Raw genomic sequence first — 20,259 nt, 5'->3', positions numbered from 1 at the left:
CCATGTCCCCATCAACAAGGTGCTTTGGGCCCCATGTGGCCCAGTATAGTTCATAAGAGGGAAGGGGGGGGGGGGCGATGGCTTGTCTCCCTCCCCCTTTCCTGACCTCCCCTTAAAATCTATACCACAGCCAAAGGGCCTGGTATAGATAGGGTGGGGGAACCCCATGCATTCTTTTGTTTAGATTGAGCTGTCAGTGGGGAAACCCGCTGACACCTGATGAGTCATGGGTTCTTAAGGATGCGGCGGCCGGCTCACTCCTTAACAACCATCTATTCTTCACACAGAATTCAGATCAATACATTTTCGCCTGATTGGAATTTGAATTGTTCTGAAAATTTGGAATTTGTTAGAAAAATAATAAACAAAACTAACAATGAATTCTTAAACAAATCCACAAAATAAAATTGGTAACATAAAAAAAAAAATTCTGATCTGCACGTCTAGTGACAAAGAGAAAGAAAGCAAAGAAAACAAGACCTTGCAAAAGCATCTATACACAGGCATTATTAAACTGGATAGCAAGAACAGCATATTTTACTTTAATGTGTTCACATTAAAAAATAAGTACATTCATCTGTGCCATGTGTTCTGTATAGGGGACACCTGGGGTTTACTCACCAGTGGCATGACAGAACAGGTGAAGGGTTCCATGGACATGAACAATCTGACCCTGATCACTTAGGAAAGGAGGAAGCAATTTGAGAACATCTGTGTCAGCAATAGACAGGACTTCAGGCTGCATGCTGGATAGTGAAGGATGTATTTCTGAAGCCATAGAGGACACAAAGGAAGTGGCAGAAGAAGGAAAGGGTATGGGAGATGAGGCTGTGTGACAGACAAAGACACAAGAGAAACAAAGAAAGAAGGAACTAAGAAAGATCAAAGAAAGTAAAAAGGATGCACAACACTACTAAAAATAAGGTTCATGCACTGAACAAAAGTTTGAAATTAGAATGATAACAGGCAAGTGTACATGGGCCAAAAAAAAAATGACAAAAAACAGTAAATTAAAATTCTTAGAATAAAATTATACTTTAATATTAGGGCATCATGAATTTACATTTTTACAGAACAGTTATAGAAAAATAAACTTATTTTCAAAGTATAAACAGCAAGAATCACAGTGTGGTTTTGTCCTTTGTTTACAGATAAACAATATAATACACTGAAAGAATGCCCTTCAATGAGTTTACCGAACATGCTTTCCAGTCCGAATAGCATGTGGATTCTGCAGGTAAATAGTCTTAGTCTGCAGTTTCCCTCCAGTGTTTTCACAGGTAGGACCAAAAGTCACTGTTGAAAGTCTTATATTTTTTCCCTTATAGTCCATAGAAATGTCAGCTGGTGCTTCCATTTAAGTATTACCAGCGCATAATACAGGGATTTTGGAAATGCTTAAAAATACTTAAAATACTTCCTGTTCCACTATACACAATCTGTTTTGCTGTGTACTAGAATTATTTGCATCTTTTCCCAGTGTCAGTAGTTAAGTCCACATTCCAGTTCCTATTGTGACGTGTAACAAGTAAAAACAGCTCAGACAGATCACTGCCCTTTCCCTCACTCCATCACTCTAATACCCAAAAGGTTGCAAGGATAACAGTTTTGTTTTACAGTAAGAAAAGTAGGATAGCAAAGGTTGTATTCCCTGAGAAAGTAATTCAACTGAAGAAACTGAACTGAAAAGATCCATAGCAAAGCTGCAGGCAAATTAACATAGACTATATATACAGTATTACAAATTTTGTTCTGGAAATTTCATCTTCAAGTACGAATGAGAATAGCTGTACCCCATGTGGGCAAAGTACCAGATACTTACCAATTTGATAATAATAATAAAAAAATAAAAAAAAACAACTTCCAATTTGGAATTAAATTTCTAACGTGAAAGAACTTGGTCAGTCTTGTGCAAAGAAAGAAACACAAATTAAAGAGGAATGTAAAAAAAAAAGGAAAAGATATACAATTAATTTAGGTAAAAACAAGAAAAAACAACTATATATCCTTTTATGAAATGGAGTGAAGCAGAACAGCTGGCTGTCAAGTAGCCCTATTACCTCCGGCTCAGTATACATATCACTTGAAATGAAAGCATTGGTTTCAATCACCGTCTGAATCGGCGTATTTTATTTCACATTTGACGTCAAATGGTTGGTCCATCTCCTTTTCCTCTGTTGTCTCATCTTCTTTATGAGTGATGTTGCCATTACCACATTCTGCATCCGTCTCATAGCCAGTGTCTGGGGGTGCTTTAACTGTCCCACTACTCTGGTTCTCAGTACACCCTTTTTCCACCAAGGTTTCCTTCAAACCCTGCTCACAATCTTTCAAGCTCGGGGGACTTTTCTTTTTGCTAGACAGCACAGCAGAGCGGTATTTCAGACAAGTGTCAGGAAGGAATCCTTTGTAGCAATTGTACGTCAACAAGATGAAGAAAAGTAAAAAGAATACTATGACCAGAATTATGAGAAGAGAGCTGTCATTGTTTTTGGTCAAGTACAAGGCCTTTTCCACATTAGGAAGGGAGCTGAATACCTCTTGTGACACATAGACTGTTGGTGTTGTCATTTTGTTGTTTAGATATGTCACACCCCCAAGAGATGTAGTTACTATTGGAGTAGTTGATGTAGACGTGGACATTTTGGTGGTTCTCTCTTTTTTCACTTTATATAGTCGAGTGGTTTCCATTATTGCTTCCATCCGTGTTGGCGATGGAGTTGTGCTGGTCACGGGAGGTGGTGTCTTCTCAATCTCTAGAACGTGTTTGATCACCAACTGGGAAACAACATTATTCATTACAAGCTCTTGTGACCAACACTTGTAAATGCCTGTGTCGGACTCCGTCACATTGAATATGATTAGAGCATTGTTCACTATATATTTGGGAGGGGCCATGCTAAAGCTTTCATTATTGAATGTCCACACCACTGAAGCCAGATTAGACTTGTAAGAACATTTCATCTCTATTGTGCTTCCTGCCTTGACAGTGTACTGCTTACTTTCCTGGATCCCTTTATCAGCAGAATCTAAAAAAGTGGGGCATACATCAACAGTGATTCTCTTATATTACTCTACAGCTAAAATCAATTAAAACAAAATCGTTTAACTAACTGTACAAAAGCAAGTCTTGCATATTCTGCATATTGTGTCTAGTGTATTTGTAATATATAAAGTTTAACACAATTATTCTGACTAGGTTTGAAGCAAATCTATATTGTGCTAAGGCTTAAGTCTACTGTATACAATATGTTGATAGAAGTGGGCTTTTTAAAGTGGTATTAAAGGTTTGGCTTAAAAAAAAACCCCCCAAAAAAAACAAAAAAACAAACACGTAATACTTACCTGCCCTGTGCAATGGTTGTGCACAAAGCAGCCCCAATCCTCCTTCTCGGGTCCCCTGCCAGTGCTTCTGGCTCCTCCCGCTTGCCCAGTGCCCCCACCTGCAAGCTACTTGCTATGGGGGCACTAGTGCATTCTCGCTCCCAAGCCCTGCTCTATGCATCCATAAGACACAGAGATGCGGCTCAGCCCATCCCCTGCTCTCTCCTCAATGGCTGTGATTAAAAGCAGTGAAAGCCAAAGACTCCCACTGCTGTCTCAGCCAATGAGGAGAAGGAATCCTGGGACAGCCAAGGCTCCCGTGCACATAGCTGGATCGAGGTGGGGCTCAGGTGAGTATTGGAAGGGCCGTGGGGGGAGCAGCACACAGGTTTTTTGCCATCACGCACAGAATGTAAAAAATCTTAAGCCTTTACAACCACTTTAAAACTTCATGAGCAGACCATTAACTAAAAAGTCAGACTGAATTAATAGAGGCGCCCAAGGAACCATGACTTTACAAATCTTGCAAGGATTCTCATTTATTCAAAATAACATGACAAAACTTACCTGGGCATTTAGAAGAATCACCACTTAGAGACTGAATCAAGGGTCTGTGGTAAAAAAAAAAAAAAACAATTTATATAGAAGTTCAGGTTCACAGTCCCATACTCTTAAAAGAAAATATTCAGCCATGCCAGAGTTACTTATCCTATAACAATAGTAATATGTTTTGGTGATACCTAAATACCCAAAGAATAACTTAATCCAAGAACAAAAATATATTGCAGCATATACTCCTCTGATGTGGTGACTGCATATCCAATCAGAGGAGCTGCAGCCATCACAGAAGTGATTGTACAGGGTTACTACATTTTTATTGGGCCCCCCTTGTGGATTTTATTGGACTAATACCCATTCTTCCTTCCTTTTCTCCTCATTTCCCTCCCCCTCCTAACTCGGTTCCTTTGCGCCATAAACTGTTGCTTTTATCACTATTGATCCTGTCAAAAATCCAGTGTCCTTGTCATTTCCTGTGAGCCACACCAAAGATTATCTTCCTCCCTAGCTATCTTCTGTAATTTACCAATTGTCCTGTCCTCCATAGAATAGAGATGAAGAGATATGGACATGCTTAGAGTCTATATCTGGAGAGCAGCCTAGGGTGACAACCATGGTTCCCTTCATAGATACAGTGGAGGACTGGTGTAGCCACTCAAGAACAGGAAGTGTGCTATTTGCAGGATTGCCAGGTGAAAATAAAGCAATAGAAGCATTAGGCCAATTTCACACGATCAGACCAATCGGGTCTGCCTGTCCGTTATTCAGGTGGACCTGATTGGGCCACCCATTGTCCTCTATGGGGAGGCGGATGTCAGCGGATATGTGTCCACTGACATCTGATCCAACAAAATCGTCTGAAAAGAGACGTAAGGCTATACATTCGCCATCTGTCCAGCGGGTTGGATTGGATGAAAACGGACAGGCTGTTTTCATCCGATCTCCCCATAGAGGAGAGCGGGACTCTGACAGGTCTGTCTCTGCACAATGAGCGTAGATGGACTTGTCATCCACCTGCTCAGCAGGGATCAATGGAGCGATCTTCGCTGAGCAAATGGAGTCCGTCAAAATAGATCAGCCCTGTGTGAAAGGTGCCTAAGGCTCCATACACACTATAAGCCATGGGTGCTCAACCTGTGGCCCTCCAGGTGATGTGAAACTACAAGTCCCATCATGCCTCTGCCTTTGGGAGTCATGCTTGTACCTGTCAGCCTTGCAATGCATCATGGGACTTGTAGTTCGCAAAAGCTGGAGGGCCACAGGTTGAGAACCCATGCTATAAGCCAGAAAAAACGCTGGATGAAAAACGCTTATAATAGCATTTTTGTGCCACCGTTTAGCAGCAGTTAGCATTCAGGAGCATTCAGCATTTTTTCTGCCTGCAAAATCACTCCCAAAAATGCAGAAAAAAAACGTTTTTGAAGCTGAAGCTTCAAACATGCTTCTAGACTATAATAGTGTGCAAGGACACATTGGATAACACTATTTGCTTCTAGAAACAGAAAACAAATGCTCAAAAGTTGCTGCAAGGAGCGTAATAAAGCAAATGTGGACTGATAATATGCAATTGATTATATTTTTGGTTTTGGGTTAAAATACACTTGAAATGTTTGTTTTAAACTTTTTTGCGACTAATATATCATTTTTCAGATTTTCACTTTAGCACTCCAATGTAGTAATCCTTTAGCACAGGTCACTAAAAGGCTAGATTCTCTGTATAGATAAATGTAAGCCAATCATGTGTAACTTTAAACACCCAAAAGATAACCGAAGAATGAATTGCACTGCCCTTCTGACTAGAACGATACCCCAAGCTAGCCAACACTCCTCCCAATATTGGCCTGAAATGCATCACATAACAGAAAGTGGAATTGAAGGGTTAACCTTGATTATACACTTTATAATTGTAAATCTTGAAGAAAGTTTCCCGGCTATTCTCCCTTGTTCTGTGTTGTGAAAAAAATAAGAATCTAGTGCTACATATACAGCTTATTGCATGGTACCATGTTAGGTACAGAAAATGCCATCTATGATCAGGCTCTATACAAAGACTTATAACCTGTATGGCCAGCTCCAGGTTGTGACTCCCAGTAAACTTACCATACAGAGATACCCTTATTGCTAAAAGTACCTTCTGTGTAAAGATACAATTTTACATGTACGTTGGCTTTTAATGTTTCCTCAAAATTTTACACACCAACATACATACCCCAGGGTTTCGATTTTGCAGGTTAATTTACGCGAACATGTATTTAGCTACTACAACCGTGTAACCATCCCCAAAGCATGGCTGGTGTAGTGTAAATGATTTCCAAAGGCAGAAAAGAGAAGGATGAATTATGTACCTGTCAGTGTCAGCCTCCAGAAGGATTTCGACACAGGAATTTTTGACTGGGTGCCAAGCACAATAGGGATCCCTGGTCAGCACACACTCTGCACAGGAGGTGAACTTCTCACAGAACGCAATGGGAGACTGAACCACTTCAACACTGGAGCCAGCATAGATGTACCTCTTGTTCTGCAACAAAATCATTACATAAATTAACTTCTAGTTACAGCAGAAATAGGTAAACTGTCAATGCAAATACAGTAATTATGCTGGCAATAAGATTTACCCCCCTTCATGACCAAGTCATTGCGAAACAGCACTGTGTTACTTTAACTGACAATTGCGAGGTCATGTAATGCTGTACCCAAACAAAATTTATATCATTTTTTTTCCCAAAAATATAACTTTTTGATGTATTTGATCACCAGGGTTTTAATTTTTTGCGCTATAAACAAACAAAAAAATAATAATAACATTTTGGAAAAAAATTCTTTATAAATTTAAGCCAATATGTTTTCTGCATACATATTTTTGGTAAAAAAATCCCAATAAACGTATATTGGTTTGCGCAAATGTTATAGCATCAAACTACGGTATATACTGTAATTTTTTTTATTTATTTTTTATACTAGTAATGGTGGCGACCAGCGACTTATAGCAGGCCTGCGATAATGTGATGGACAATCTGACAATCTATACACGGTCACTGTACTAATGACACTGGCTGGCTGGGAAGGGGTAACATCTAGGGCGATCAAATGGGTTAAATGTGTGCCTAACCAGTGTTTGCATGTTTACTGTGAGGTATTTTCACTAAGGGATGTGCTGGTTTTTATTCCCTGCTTTGCATGAAAACAAAAAAACTGCACATCCCTTCTGACAGGACAGAGCTCTGCATTATTTACATACACAGAACTCTGTCCTGTCTCCCTGCTCGCTGATCAGCAGGTGCTGATGCAAAAGCAGATGGCCAATTGATTATTGGCCAGCACCCACTGATCGGCTTGTGCTGTCACTAATCACACGACAGCCGGGGCCCCCTACCCGGAAAAGAATTGCATACCATTATTATACAGGAATTGCGCAGCGCTTTACAATAAATTTTATTTATGTATATATTATATCTAAATTATATATATATATATATATATATATATATATACATACATATATATATATATATATACATACATACATACATATACACACACGAATAAAACACATACATTATATATATATATATATATATATATATATATATATATATATATATATATATATATATATATATATATATATATATATATATATACATACACACACACACACACACACACACACACACACACACACACACACACACACCTCCAGATGAAGCCACATGGGAGGTGGTGAAACTAGTAGAGGTGGAGCCTGGCGGTGGACCACTAATACTGAGTGAGACTGTCATTTTTAATGCTTTTAAAATTTCATTAAATGTGAGTTCAATGCTAGCTGGGGTGGAGTGGTTTCATATTTAACCCCTCAGATACTGCACTATAGGAGGCACTCTCGCCCTCATTTTTTTCATGCGTTACTGAACTTACTGGTAGTCATTGTGGATTTAAAATTTGAAGCAGCACAGTGGAAGTACCACCTACCTGCCTTTGGTAATTTTCATCCTTTGAGCCACCAATATTCTCTGACAATCCCTGGGAGGGAATGATTGCAAGGGGGAAAGGCGTGTTTGACCCTTGCAGGGTCGTTTAAAGGAGGTGAGCGAGCATTGCATGAGGTGGTGGGAGCACTCTGTTCATGGAGGTTGTCTGAAGATGTCACGCAAGCTTGTTTTTTTTTTTTTTTTTTGTTTTTTCATTTTGTTTTTTTTTTACACAACGTGGATTCATTCAGTTTATGCTTTTGGATTTTCTTCATATTATTGCAATATCAGTGTTTATCACCATAATTGTTTATTTCACTTTTACAGCACTGTCACACCTATATTGTTTTACACACACACACACACACACACACACACATATATATATATATATATACACACACATACATACACATTATATATATATATATATATATATATATGCGATTCTGTGCAGTGGGGCCGCACTGTAGCAGTAATACAGGGCAAGTTCAGCAAGTGGCTAGACACTACAATATATGGTAAATAAACAGATACTGTGCATTAACTGGCACCAAAAGCAATGTCAAACTGATTAAGAACAATTATTAAAGAAACTGTGAAATCATAACTCGTGATGGAAAATGCATTCAGAAAGCCTATGCTTTCAAGCATAGATATTTTCCACTGCAAGTTCACTTGTCCTGCCAATTGGTGGAATGAAGGGAAATACAGTCGCTGATGATGGAAAATAAACTGCTGCTGGCACCTGTGACAAGCAGTATGGTTGTTGTGTGCACAGCGAGCATTGCATATGAAGAAATAAAATAGCAGTGCAATAGTCCTTATAGGTTAGCTTTGCTCTATGATGAAAGGTTTTCCTTGGACTACTCAATCCCGTTTGGCATTTCGGTTATTTCAGTCAGATCACTGCTGCTGCTATGCTTAACTCACACCATGGCGAAGAAAGAGTTAAGTGGAATGTGCAAGCCCAAGGACATTTTACCTAGTGGGAGTCCATTATAAAGAGGACAAGCTGCATTCATGTTCAGTCATCCATTCTGTAAAAAGTCTTTTCTGGTGACTGAAAGTCCATTAGCTCTCTGCTGACTGTACTGGGAGTGCAGTTTAGCAGGGTGTTTTAGTAAAAGTAAGCTGTTAGTGTGTGTATATATATATATATATATATATATGCAAAAAATACAGGTGACTAAATCGTTACATGAGCGTTATCCTCAAAAACTCATAGAAATGCATATTGACAACAGTTACTTTAAATTTTTGCAACTCAAAACAAGAGGTTTACCTGCTTATTGGAAAGCAGTAATGTCTGGACTGCTTGGTGATCAGAAAACAACGCTATCTCCTCAATAATATGCATTTCAGTGTCATGACTTACTGCTTTGTGCAGCATACCTTTATCTAAGGAGGGAAAAACAAAAACAAATATTAAAAAAACTTGCACAAAATGCCAGTAGGAGAAAAAACACTCGACTAATGTAAACAAGCGTTAATTAAGTTCAATGGCCAGAATAAATAATTATTCTGGCCAATGAATTAACGCCCACAAGCTTGATAAGTGGCAAAACGCTGCTGCCAGGAGGAAAGGCTTCTAGGAGAGTTTGCAAAAAGTCCTGCATGCATTAAGTCTAAGGATCCCCAAAGACAGCCCATACAAACTGTCACATAGAGGGCATATCTGATTACAGAAGATATAATACAAGTAATGCGAACAAATGTACCCACATATAACACATGCTCACATTTGGATCTGCAGATATATATAAAACTACATGCAAGGTACCAATTAGAGGTTTTAGAATAAAAGGTAAACTATTATTGCATGTTTTTATTGTATTACTAAATAGCAGAAGCGTATATTGCATATTTATGGATTAACATATCTTAATTTGATAGGTATTTTTGTACATAGCATTTGCGTTTTGGCTCTGTGTCATATTTATAAACACTGCACAGTTGTGTAGCAGTAGATTGTGTGTGATAACAATTTTCTATCATTTCTAGGAATATATTTACAGGATCATATCTTTTGGTTCTGCAGGAGTTTCAAGAAAACAGTTTAAGGGGGTGTTTGCTGAATTTTGTACTATTCTTTACTGGAATGTGTGTGGGCCACAGATTTGAACAGAGGAAGCCTTACAGGTAATGCACATCACAAATTCTATAGAATTGTTGTTCTTAAAATAACTAATTCACATCACAGTTTTCCCATATAGAAAATGAAAAATGTAAAAAGAAGAGAAATGTTTACTGGGTTTCCCTTTAGAAAATGGTATGGTACTGACAAGAAAGGTAGGCAATATGCACTTGTGCAGTGCTAAGACTTTACTCTCACCTGTACTTAAAAACATGACATTGTAGATATTGTTATCCAGTGCTTTCACCTGATCCACGACAATCTGAGTGTATGTCACATTCTGAAGCACTAGTTTAGGCTTTTTTCCTATGGGGGTGACCGACTCATCCATTAGAGGGTGATCTTTAACAAACTGTAATGTCTTGTCCGGCAGGTTCAATGAGCTGGTGTAGTTCATGGCTTTAGCCTCATTATTGATGCACTAAATTACAAGTTTAAAAAAAAAAGTTCTTTAGAATAAACGGCATGCTGTTCTGCAAACTTATGTACTTAACGAACATGATTTGGAAACAAAGGACTACAGATCCATCAAAAACACTTAGATGCAAGGACGTCAGCAGTGAGAAGTTTGCACCTTCTTCTGTCTCTTCCCTCTTCTATCTTCATGGGTCACGGATTATAATCCAACCTAACTTAACAGCATCCATTGTGATGGCAATCCCCATCTCCAGCACACAGGAGCTGACTCTCAGCCTCGGCCCTATATTTCCCAAATATTTTGTGTAGGGGGTGTCCTTTCCCCCCCACTCAGGCTTCTCTGTGCTCTAGCTGTGCAGTGTTTAATGTCAGATCCCTTCCCCTACCTTTTATTGCTAGGAAATAACATTTGATCTGTGTGTTTTAGGAGGATGTAGAGAAGAGATTGGTGCAAATAAAAAAGGTACAACTCACTTAGGAGAATTTTCTAATTTCTGTGTATTACCCAAAGCAAGTCATTTACTAGGTATAATATATATCTCACACACACAACGTTGCAAAAGGAAAAAAATATATCTACAAACTTACAGCTCCTGGGCGAGGCTTTGGCACCTCTCCATTGAACTGGACCCATTTAGTATGTGCCTGTTCCACAGTGGCACTCTGCATGTATTTTCCCCTTGAAAACACTTCTTCCACAACAGAGGCTTCGTATGCACACACCGCTGACATGCCAACATTGTTTCTGTAAAGTAAGGAATGCATTTAAGTTATTATAGTCATAAAGGGGAACGACCATATGTGGATCGAAAGTCAGCCGGTTACTGCTAAACTGGCCGAATTTCAAAACAATGTATGGCCAGCTTAACATCTCATATAGCCTTTAAAATGTTAATATGATTTCAACAGTTGCTTAAAATATTTTAAAATCCGCAGTCCAACCGCAGAGAAAAAAAAAAACACTCACAAATCGAAAACCTTGCATATACTATAGTACAAAAAATATAAAGTAGGCGCTAATTAAACTACATGCATCCTAAAATTGACATGTGCTAAATAATAAAGATTACACCCACTGCAATAATAATCACTGTGCAATATCAAAAACAAAAAAAAAAAATGCATCAGGAAGCTATACAGCGAAATGCATAGGAGGTTGGATTGCTGTAGTTATTCCCGTGGACCGCATTTGACGTCACGTCCGTTTGAGCAGTGAGACACACGCCGGAATCTGGTGAGACAGACGACGCCTTTGTCTATACCATTTTAACAGCAGTGTGTTAGATATTATCTTTTGAACTAAAATGTTTATGCTGGTCGAGCTGGTGCCGGTCTGGGCACCCCGACATGTATGCGCATTTATTTGGGGATTAGTTTTAAAAGGGAACATTTTAAAATAAATCTGTGTTGCACAATCACCGTGTTTAGCTAGTCTTTGGGTGATTGGTGTATATTCTGCTGAGAAGGAGCGTCTGTGAGCTGGAAAGGAGAAAACTTGGAACTCCATGCTGGTAGACTGTAATATTATCATTACACAACACTTTGTGGTCCAGTGGCCCTTTGGGCTCTGGTGAGTGGGCATTTGCATTATTGGTGGTGGAGCACGTCTTTTCTTGGAATCATATAAAGATGCACAGAGGATTGGAATCCTTCAATTAAAGTGCAAGGACTTGGAAATGGTCACAGTTGAATAAGGACTTCAACCTGCATATTTTTACAGCATTTTTCATCTTTGATATGTGTATGCATGAAGTTATCACTGATAGAACACTGCTATTAATATTTGGGATTTTTTCACAGCATTTCCACTTTGTGGAATTTTTTGTGCAATTTTTTTGTGTGCATTTTTTGTGTTTTTTGTTTTTGGCATTGCACAATGGTGATCACATTATTACATTTTTTTAATATATATCTGCACTAAGTTATCACTGATAGAACAGAAGGTTCATAGGCATGTGCACAGGGTGTGCCATGTGTGCCTGGGCACAACCTAATCACCCTGTGCTGCACAGATTGCCCCTGCTGCTTGGCTGCAGAGAAATGGACTGGGGAATCACTGTCCTCAGTCCCTTTCTTTTTCTCCAAAGTGAAACATCAGGTCTGTTTAGACTCCTGATATTTCACCAAAGCCCCCCAGTGGGGCTCAGAAAAATAATAATAATAATAATAATAATAATAAAAAAAGATTGTAAAAAAGTAATAAAAAAAATAAAATTACTGACACCAACGTCTGTCCTACTGCCCTGTATATATTTACACATACGTATGTTTGAGCTTTGGAGTGCACACCCTAAATCTATAGGCTGGGCACACCTATGAGAAGGTTTTTTCCACAGCATCTTCGTGGATTTTTTTTGTGTGACTTTTGTGCGATTTTATTGTGCATTTTTTGTTGTTTTTGGCATTACACAATAGTGCTTATTATAGTGGACGTAATCTTTATTATTTAGCACATGTCAATTTTAGGATGCATATGGTTTAATTAGTGCCTACTTTATATATTTTTTTACGATTTATCAGTGTGATTCACACTTAAAGGGGCAGCTGTCACACGCATTTACGTAGGGTTGGCGCATTTTTTTTTATTTAGTAATAACTTCATATACTATACCCACAGTTCATCCCGGGGAGGACATAAGAAAAAAAAAACTCCCAATAAACCATGATTCAAGTTACTCCAGTGGGGGAACAAAATTGCTTTCTGATCCCCAAAGAGGCAATAGGATATTCCCTGGATCAACTTTACCTATAAACATTAGCATCCGATTATATTTAGTACATTTTGGAAATAACCCAGGCATTTTTTTTTTTTTTTTTTTTTTTTTTACTGAGTTGGCCAGAACCAGCTCTTGAGAAAATCTATTCCACATTTTCAAAGCTCTTACTGTAAAAAAAACCTTTCTGTACTTGGATGTTAAATCTCTTTTCCTCCAGATGTAGAGCGAGTGCCCTATTGTCCTCTGTGATGCCCTTAACATGAATAACTTAACACCAAGTTCACTATATGGACCACTAATGTATGCATTCATGTTGATCATATCTCCCCCCGATCTCCTCTTCTTAAGAGAGAATAAATTCAATTTCTCTAATCTTTCCTCATAGCTGAGCTCCTCCATGCCTCTTATCAGTTCGGTTCCCCTTCTCCGCCCTTTTTCCAGTTCCCTGATATCCTTTTTGTAAACTGGTGCCCAAAACTCAACTGAATATTCCAAATGAGGTCTAAGGCCGCGTACACACGGGCGGACTGTTCGCCCAACTTTGTTTGTCAAACAGTTTCGGCAAACAGTCCGCTCAAAATTAGCATGGACGGACATGGCCACACACGGCACTTTTTGAGCGGACTGTTTCAGCGAACTGTTTGACAAACAGTTCGCTCAACTTTTGAAATGAACGGACTCGCCCACGTAAGGCGGAGGCAAATCCGCCCATTTCGAGCGCGTGTACAGGTAGGCGGGGCCCGCGAAGGAGACGTCGCGGGCTCCGCCGCCTGGAATGGGCTTAAAGGGGAACCCCAACGCCGGAAAAAATCGGCGTGGGGGTTCCCCCAAAGTCCACAACAGACCCTTGTCCGAGCACGCTACCCGGCCGGCCAGGAAAGGGGGGCGAGCGAGCGCGCCCCCCCTCCTGAGCCGTACCAGGCCGCGTGCCCTCAACATGGGGGGGTGCCTTGGGGAAGGGGGGGGCCGCGCGGCCCCCCCACCCCAAAGCACCTTGTCCCCATGTTGATGAGGACAAGGGCCTCTTCCCGACAACCCTGGCCGTTGGTTGTCGGGGTCTGCGGGCGGGGGGCTTATCGGAATCCGGGAGCCCCCTTTAAGAAGGGGGCCCCCGGATACCGGCCCCCCACCCTATGTGAATGAGTATGGGGTACAATGTACCCCTACCCATTCACCTGTGAAATAAAGTACAAAAAAAAACACAACACAGAGAAAAAATATTTTATTGCACAGCTCCGGGGGTCTTCCGTCTTCGGGGGTCTTCTCGCCGGACTCCTCCGCTATCTTCGTGTAGCTCTTTTACTAGCGGAGGAGCCCGGCTTTCTTCCTCCCCGCCGCCGGCCTCTTCTCCCGACTTCGGGGGTCTAGTCCCCCTCTTCGGTTCTTCTGCCGGGCCACCGCGCCTTCTTATAGCTCTTTTACAGGTGGTGGCCCGGTCTTCTGTCGCCGCTGCCTTCCGGTCTTCTGTCGCCGCCTTCGGTTCTTCTGCCGGGCCACCGCGCCTTCTTGTAGCTCTTTTACAGGCGGTGGCCCGGTCTTCTGTCGCCGTCGCCGCCTTCCGTTCTTGTTCTTCTTCTTGTTCTTCTTCTTCTTCCCCAGGAGATGTTGACACGTCGCTCTCTCCGGCCGGAATGCCAGAGCCGCGCTGTGCGGTCACTTATATAGTGACAATGGGGCGGTGTCACATGGTATATGTCACATGGGTTGGTCACATGGGTTGATGTCACATGGGGACTATGACATCGTAAGGGGGCGGGGTCACCATGTGACCAACCCATGTGACATATACCATGTGACCCATATATACCCCATTGTCACTATATAAGTGACCGCACAGCGCGGCTCTGGCATTCCGGCCGGAGAGAGCGACGTGTCAACATCTCCTGGGGAAGAAGAAGAAGAACAAGAAGAAGAACAAGAACGGAAGGCGGCGACGGCGACAGCGGCGACAGAAGACCGGGCCACCGCCTGTAAAAGAGCTACAAGAAGGCGCGGTGGCCCGGCAGAAGAACCGAAGGTGGCGACAGAAGAACGGAAGGCAGCGGCGACAGAAGACCGGGCCACCGCCTGTAAAAGAGCTATAAGAAGGCGCGGTGGCCCGGCAGAAGAACCGAAGAGGGGGACTAGACCCCCGAAGTCGGGAGAAGAGGCCGGCGGCGGGGAGGAAGAAAGCCGGGCTCCTCCGCTAGTAAAAGAGCTACACGAAGATAGCGGAGGAGTCCGGCGAGAAGACCCCCGAAGACGGAAGACCCCCGGAGCTGTGCAATAAAATATTTTTTCTCTGTGTTGTGTTTTTTTTTGTACTTTATTTCACAGGTGAATGGGTAGGGGTACATTGTACCCCATACTCATTCACATAGGGTGGGGGGCCGGTATCCGGGGGCCCCCTTCTTAAAGGGGGCTCCCGGATTCCGATAAGCCCCCCGCCCGCAGACCCTGACAACCAATGGCCAGGGTTGTCGGGAAGAGGCCCTTGTCCTCATCAACATGGGGACAAGGTGCTTTGGGGTGGGGGGGCCGCGCGGCACCCCCTTCCCCAAGGCACCCCCCCATGTTGAGGGCACGCGGCCTGGTACGGCTCAGGAGGGGGGGCGCGCTCGCTCGCCCCCCTTTCCTGGCCGGCCGGGTAGCATGCTCGGACAAGGGTCTGTTGTGGACTTTGGGGGAACCCCCACGCCGATTTTTTTTGGCGTTGGGGTTCCCCTTTAAGCCCATTCCAGGCGGCGGAGCCCGCGACGTCTCCGTCGCGGGCCCCGCCTACCTGCACACGCGCTCGAAATGAGCAGACTTCCCTCCGAGCGGGAACAGTTTGCTCATTTCGAAAGTAGCCTACACACGGGCGGACTGTTCGCTCAAACACAGTTTCAGCGGACAGTTTTTCGGAATTTCCGAAAGACTTTGTCCGTCAAACTGTCCGCTGAAACTGTCCGCTGAAAGCCCACACACGAGCGGACTGTCCGCCCAAACACTGTTCAGCGGACAAGGTTGGGCGAACAGTCCGCCCGTGTGTACGCGGCCTTACTAATAATTTATACAGAGCCAAAATGATATCTCTCTCTGCAGTTTCTAACTTAATACAAGAAAGGAATTTGCTTGTTTTGGAAACTGCAGCTTGGCATTGCATGCTATGATTAAGCCATGATCCACCAGAACACCCAGATCCTTCTCCACTATGGATTCCCCCAGTTGTACTCCCCCTAGCATGTATGATGCATGCATATTCTTAGCCCCTAAGTGCATAACTTTACATTTATCAACATTAAACCTCATTTGCAAATAATCGCCAAATTAAACAGTGCATTGAGGCCAGCTTGTAAGTTTGAGACATCCTGAAAGGACGTTATTCCACTGTATCTAGAGTACAGATGTGCAACAGATGCTGAAGTGAATGCTTATAGACAGGCTGAAAAGGGTGTGAGAAGATGAGCAGCACTGGGATGCAACCAAGTATGAAAAAAAGTAAAAAAATATTTTTGGGAAAACACATGGCAATTTTATTGATACACAGTGCATTAGACCACATGGTCTATGTAGCACTTATATATGTTATATTTCCAGCAAAAGTGGAGTTTTTCTTTAAAGCACAGATATGTTTAGCGATCTTATAACATTTACAGATATGAAAGCCTTACTTACAAATGAGATGTAAATACTCCATAGATGACTGGTTCTTGCAAATCTGGCGATTTCAGGATAAAAACATCATTGATGACATTGAAAATCATATTATTCTCCGGTGAGTGACATATTAGTCTGGCTTTAAGAAAGGTTGTCCATTTTTTTTGCAGTGTTCTGAGACCACCTTGGTCACCCTGGAAATACAATAAAGTAATACATGATTTACATTGTATAATATGAAATCACATAAGAAGTAGTCTGCATGTTAAAGAGGAACTCCAGTTGTTAGTAGAAAAACATAAAAGTCAGCAGTTACAAATACTGTAGCTGCTGACTTTTAACAAACAGATACTTAGCAGCCCAATGATCAAGCACACTCATCACCCGGGCTGGTCTTCGGGTCCCCAGCGCCGCCAACTTGAGTGTGGAAAGCTGGCTGTGACATCCTTCTGGCACACAGTTGGTTCCTCATTGCGCATGCGGGAGATGTGCTGCACTTTCTGAATGATCCTGCAGTTTCCCGGCAAGGGCGGGAGCCTAGCTTCCACTCCACTTGCTTGGGGAAATGGGAGAGATCACCTGTCAGAAAGTCAAAGTTTTGACTTTGGTAAGTGCCTTCTGATTTACACGGTGGCATTCATGATGTGCTCCTGACTGCTTTTGTAGCTAAAATCGTTTCACAGATTAAGCACTGCCCTCTCTTTATCTCTCTGCCCACAGCAGCTGAAATAACACATCTAAACATGAACAAACAACTTAAAGTTCTATTGGGAAAAAAAAATCAGCTTAAAAACTAGATGATCCCCAAGTTAAAAAGTAGGAGTACAAAAATAAATAAAATGCAAATGTTTTTTTTTTACCTGCAAAAAAAAAGTGCATTTTATTTATTGTTTTACTTGGGGATCATTTAGTCTTTCAGCTGATTTTTTTTTTTTTTCCTTTTTGTTTCTTCACGTTTAATATGATGTGTTATTTCAGCTGCTGTGGACAGAGAGAGGGCAGTGCTTAATCTGTGAAACAATTTTAGCTACAAAAGCAGTCAGGAGCATAAAATGAACGTCCTGTGTAAATTACTTTTTTCGTTGCAGGAGCCTGTAAAGCATTGCACCAGCGATCAGCAGATCACTGATGCGATGCAGGTCTCCTGCAGACCTGTCAGTTCATCTGCTTCCTCATACGAGAAATCCGATACATTCTGACATGAAGAGTCAATGATCTACCACAACGCCATGGTAGTTCATCGAAAACTAAAAAGGGGACAGCCACAAACGATGTCGGGACTTTTAGTTCATTCATACACAAAGCTCTGTGTATAAATGATGCGGCCATGTGGGGGGAGCCCCTCACAGGCATGCCACTTTCAAAAAGCGATAGCTAGTACAGGGAACTTCTCCCCCTATTGCTGTCACAAAGAGTGTGGGGATCGTTGAGCGGCTGCAGGATCAGAAACGCGTTACAACTTTAACCAAAAGAATGGGGAGGGACCATTCAACATGTTCCCAGAGGTGAACCTATCCTTTAAATCAGCTAAATAGATACAAGTTGTATAGTTTTAGTACATATTGGACTAAGTTGGAGTTGCTCTTAATACCAAGATCAATAATTTTCTCCAGGATGCATATGCAGTGAACATATTTCCTACTCTGCTTAGTCCAGATTTTCAAAACGGAAATATGGAAGAATGAAATAATCATATATCTAGTTGCTAGACTAGTCAAGAAATTTAGATAAATGTAAAACAATACCTTTCGCCATTTCTAGCTTTCTGCTTACTTTCACTATGAGGACCTGCACAGTTTCATACAGCCTAGAGACACCAAGGAGGTGCAAAGCAGCTGAACCGCATGAGATCAATCAGACTATTTATGGCATAGTAGACGAGTAACTTAGTAGAACTTTAACCTAACATACAGTTGGTGCTTCAGTGTTGCATATTAAATTTTCACATGTAATATAATGTTAAAATGTTAATCATTACTCATGAAAAAAAATGTACAAATATACTATACAAAATGTATCTATCATACATATAAAAGTGCTTTTTACCACTATAGTAAGCTCCATGAGCAGGGCCCTCCTATTCCTTTTGTATTGAATTTGTACTGCCCCTCTTTATATTGTAAAGCGCTGTGCAAATTGTTTGCGAGATATAACTCCTTTAAAATACGACTACTAATATTCACTCACCTATTCATCTATATAAAACTCCCATCATTGTGTTAAAAGTCCTGCTTATATAATCAGTTCCCATTCAAAATATTTTCCTTTCAGCTTTGTGAACAAAGTGGCAGACCTCAGGAGAGGCTTCAACAATACGGACTGGAATGTCCAAGCAGATGATAGGTGCCTGGCCTGAGCCCAGTTCATAAAGTCAAGGTGCTGTATGTAAGGCTATATAGCAGGGATATGCAATTAGCGGACCTCCAGCTCTTGTAGAACTACAAGTCCCATGAGGCATAGCAAGACTCCGACAGCCACAAGCATGGCACCCAGAGGCAGAGGCATGATGGGACTTGTAGTTCTGCAACAGCTGGAGGTCCGCTAATTGCATATCCCCACTATATAGCATGGCCCTTTAATTGTTATGCCCGTCTTAAGGTAAACCTGGTACACATATAAATAAAATATTAGTATTTAAACAGTGCACTCTGCACTTTTCTTCCAAACTCAAAAGGCTTAGTCAGGAGATAATTAAAGTCTGCACATGTTGTCTCAAGCTGATGTCTCCAAGGGCTTCAGGTTGCCTTGGAAACCCCAAAGATTAGGTTCAGCACTTTTAGAGCCCCAGCATTTTAAATGAAAGATTTTAACCAAAGAGCAGCAACGTGCTTAAATGATCTGCTTCTAACCAACTGTGAAGAACAAGAACCTTAGATCAAATCAAATCGATATCTAAAGAGATTACACATTAGATTTCCCCAGGGCTTTTTTTCTCAGTGAAAAGGTGTACGTACTTTCCCTTTTAAGTTACCCGTGTCTCTCTGTCCCCTAGGCGTCTCTGAGCACTGTCGATTGGTTTCACCCCCCTAATTACTGCCCAATACTGCCCCTTTTAGAGAATACAGAACAAAGTATAATTTTGTGGTGTTACGGTATGTATATGGAATTTGTTAATGATAACAAGAAAGGCAGTAAAAAGGACCCCCTGCAGCCAGCAACAATAGATCCCCCCAAGAACAATAGAACCCACACAATATACCCCCAAGCAACAGTATCAACCCCAGCAACAATAGATCTCCCAGCATCAATAGACCCTCCAGCACACCCTAGTACCTCTTGCCATTATATACATCCAGTGCTGGAGGTGCCGGAACTGCGTTCCCTCACGTTCCAGCTGAAAAAAAGCCCTGGATTTCACTTTACTGAAAGGGGCAGAAGGTGATGAATGTGTCAGTCACTAGAGACATTTAATGCACATGTACAGGAAAAGTTCACTTGCAGTGAATGTGACATTCACCACTTTATAAACATGCCCTAAGATTTTATCATATCTGGAAAGAAATAAAACAAGGTGTTCAGA

The 20,259-nt window shown here is 41.5% G+C and overlaps 1 protein-coding gene across 3 annotated transcripts in view; it reads right to left on the bottom strand.

Moving 5' to 3' along the window:
• The window catches only part of SEMA4D (semaphorin 4D), a 152,294-nt gene that overhangs the window by 20,622 nt on the left and 111,413 nt on the right, over window positions 1-20,259 (bottom strand). The window contains exons 10-16 of one of the 3 annotated variants that reach the window (XM_077469943.1): window positions 16,758-16,933; window positions 10,993-11,149; window positions 10,186-10,408; window positions 9,136-9,251; window positions 6,228-6,400; window positions 3,892-3,935; window positions 622-828 (exon numbers count right to left, since the gene is read on the bottom strand). In XM_077469943.1, coding sequence (XP_077326069.1) covers window positions 622-828; window positions 3,892-3,935; window positions 6,228-6,400; window positions 9,136-9,251; window positions 10,186-10,408; window positions 10,993-11,149; window positions 16,758-16,933 — 1,096 coding nt within the window. Of the gene's footprint in view, window positions 1-621; window positions 829-1,010; window positions 3,030-3,891; window positions 3,936-6,227; window positions 6,401-9,135; window positions 9,252-10,185; window positions 10,409-10,992; window positions 11,150-16,757; window positions 16,934-20,259 lie in introns of those variants that run through there. The other 2 variants (XM_077469934.1, XM_077469952.1) reach the window with 2 other exon arrangements.

The sequence above is a fragment of the Lithobates pipiens genome, unplaced genomic scaffold, assembly GCF_037356315.1.
Source record: "Lithobates pipiens isolate NorthernLeopardFrog02 unplaced genomic scaffold, aLitPip1_a1.2 Scaffold_11, whole genome shotgun sequence".
NCBI lineage: Eukaryota > Metazoa > Chordata > Amphibia > Anura > Ranidae > Lithobates > Lithobates pipiens.
This window is presented reverse-complemented; position numbering and strand designations above follow the sequence as displayed.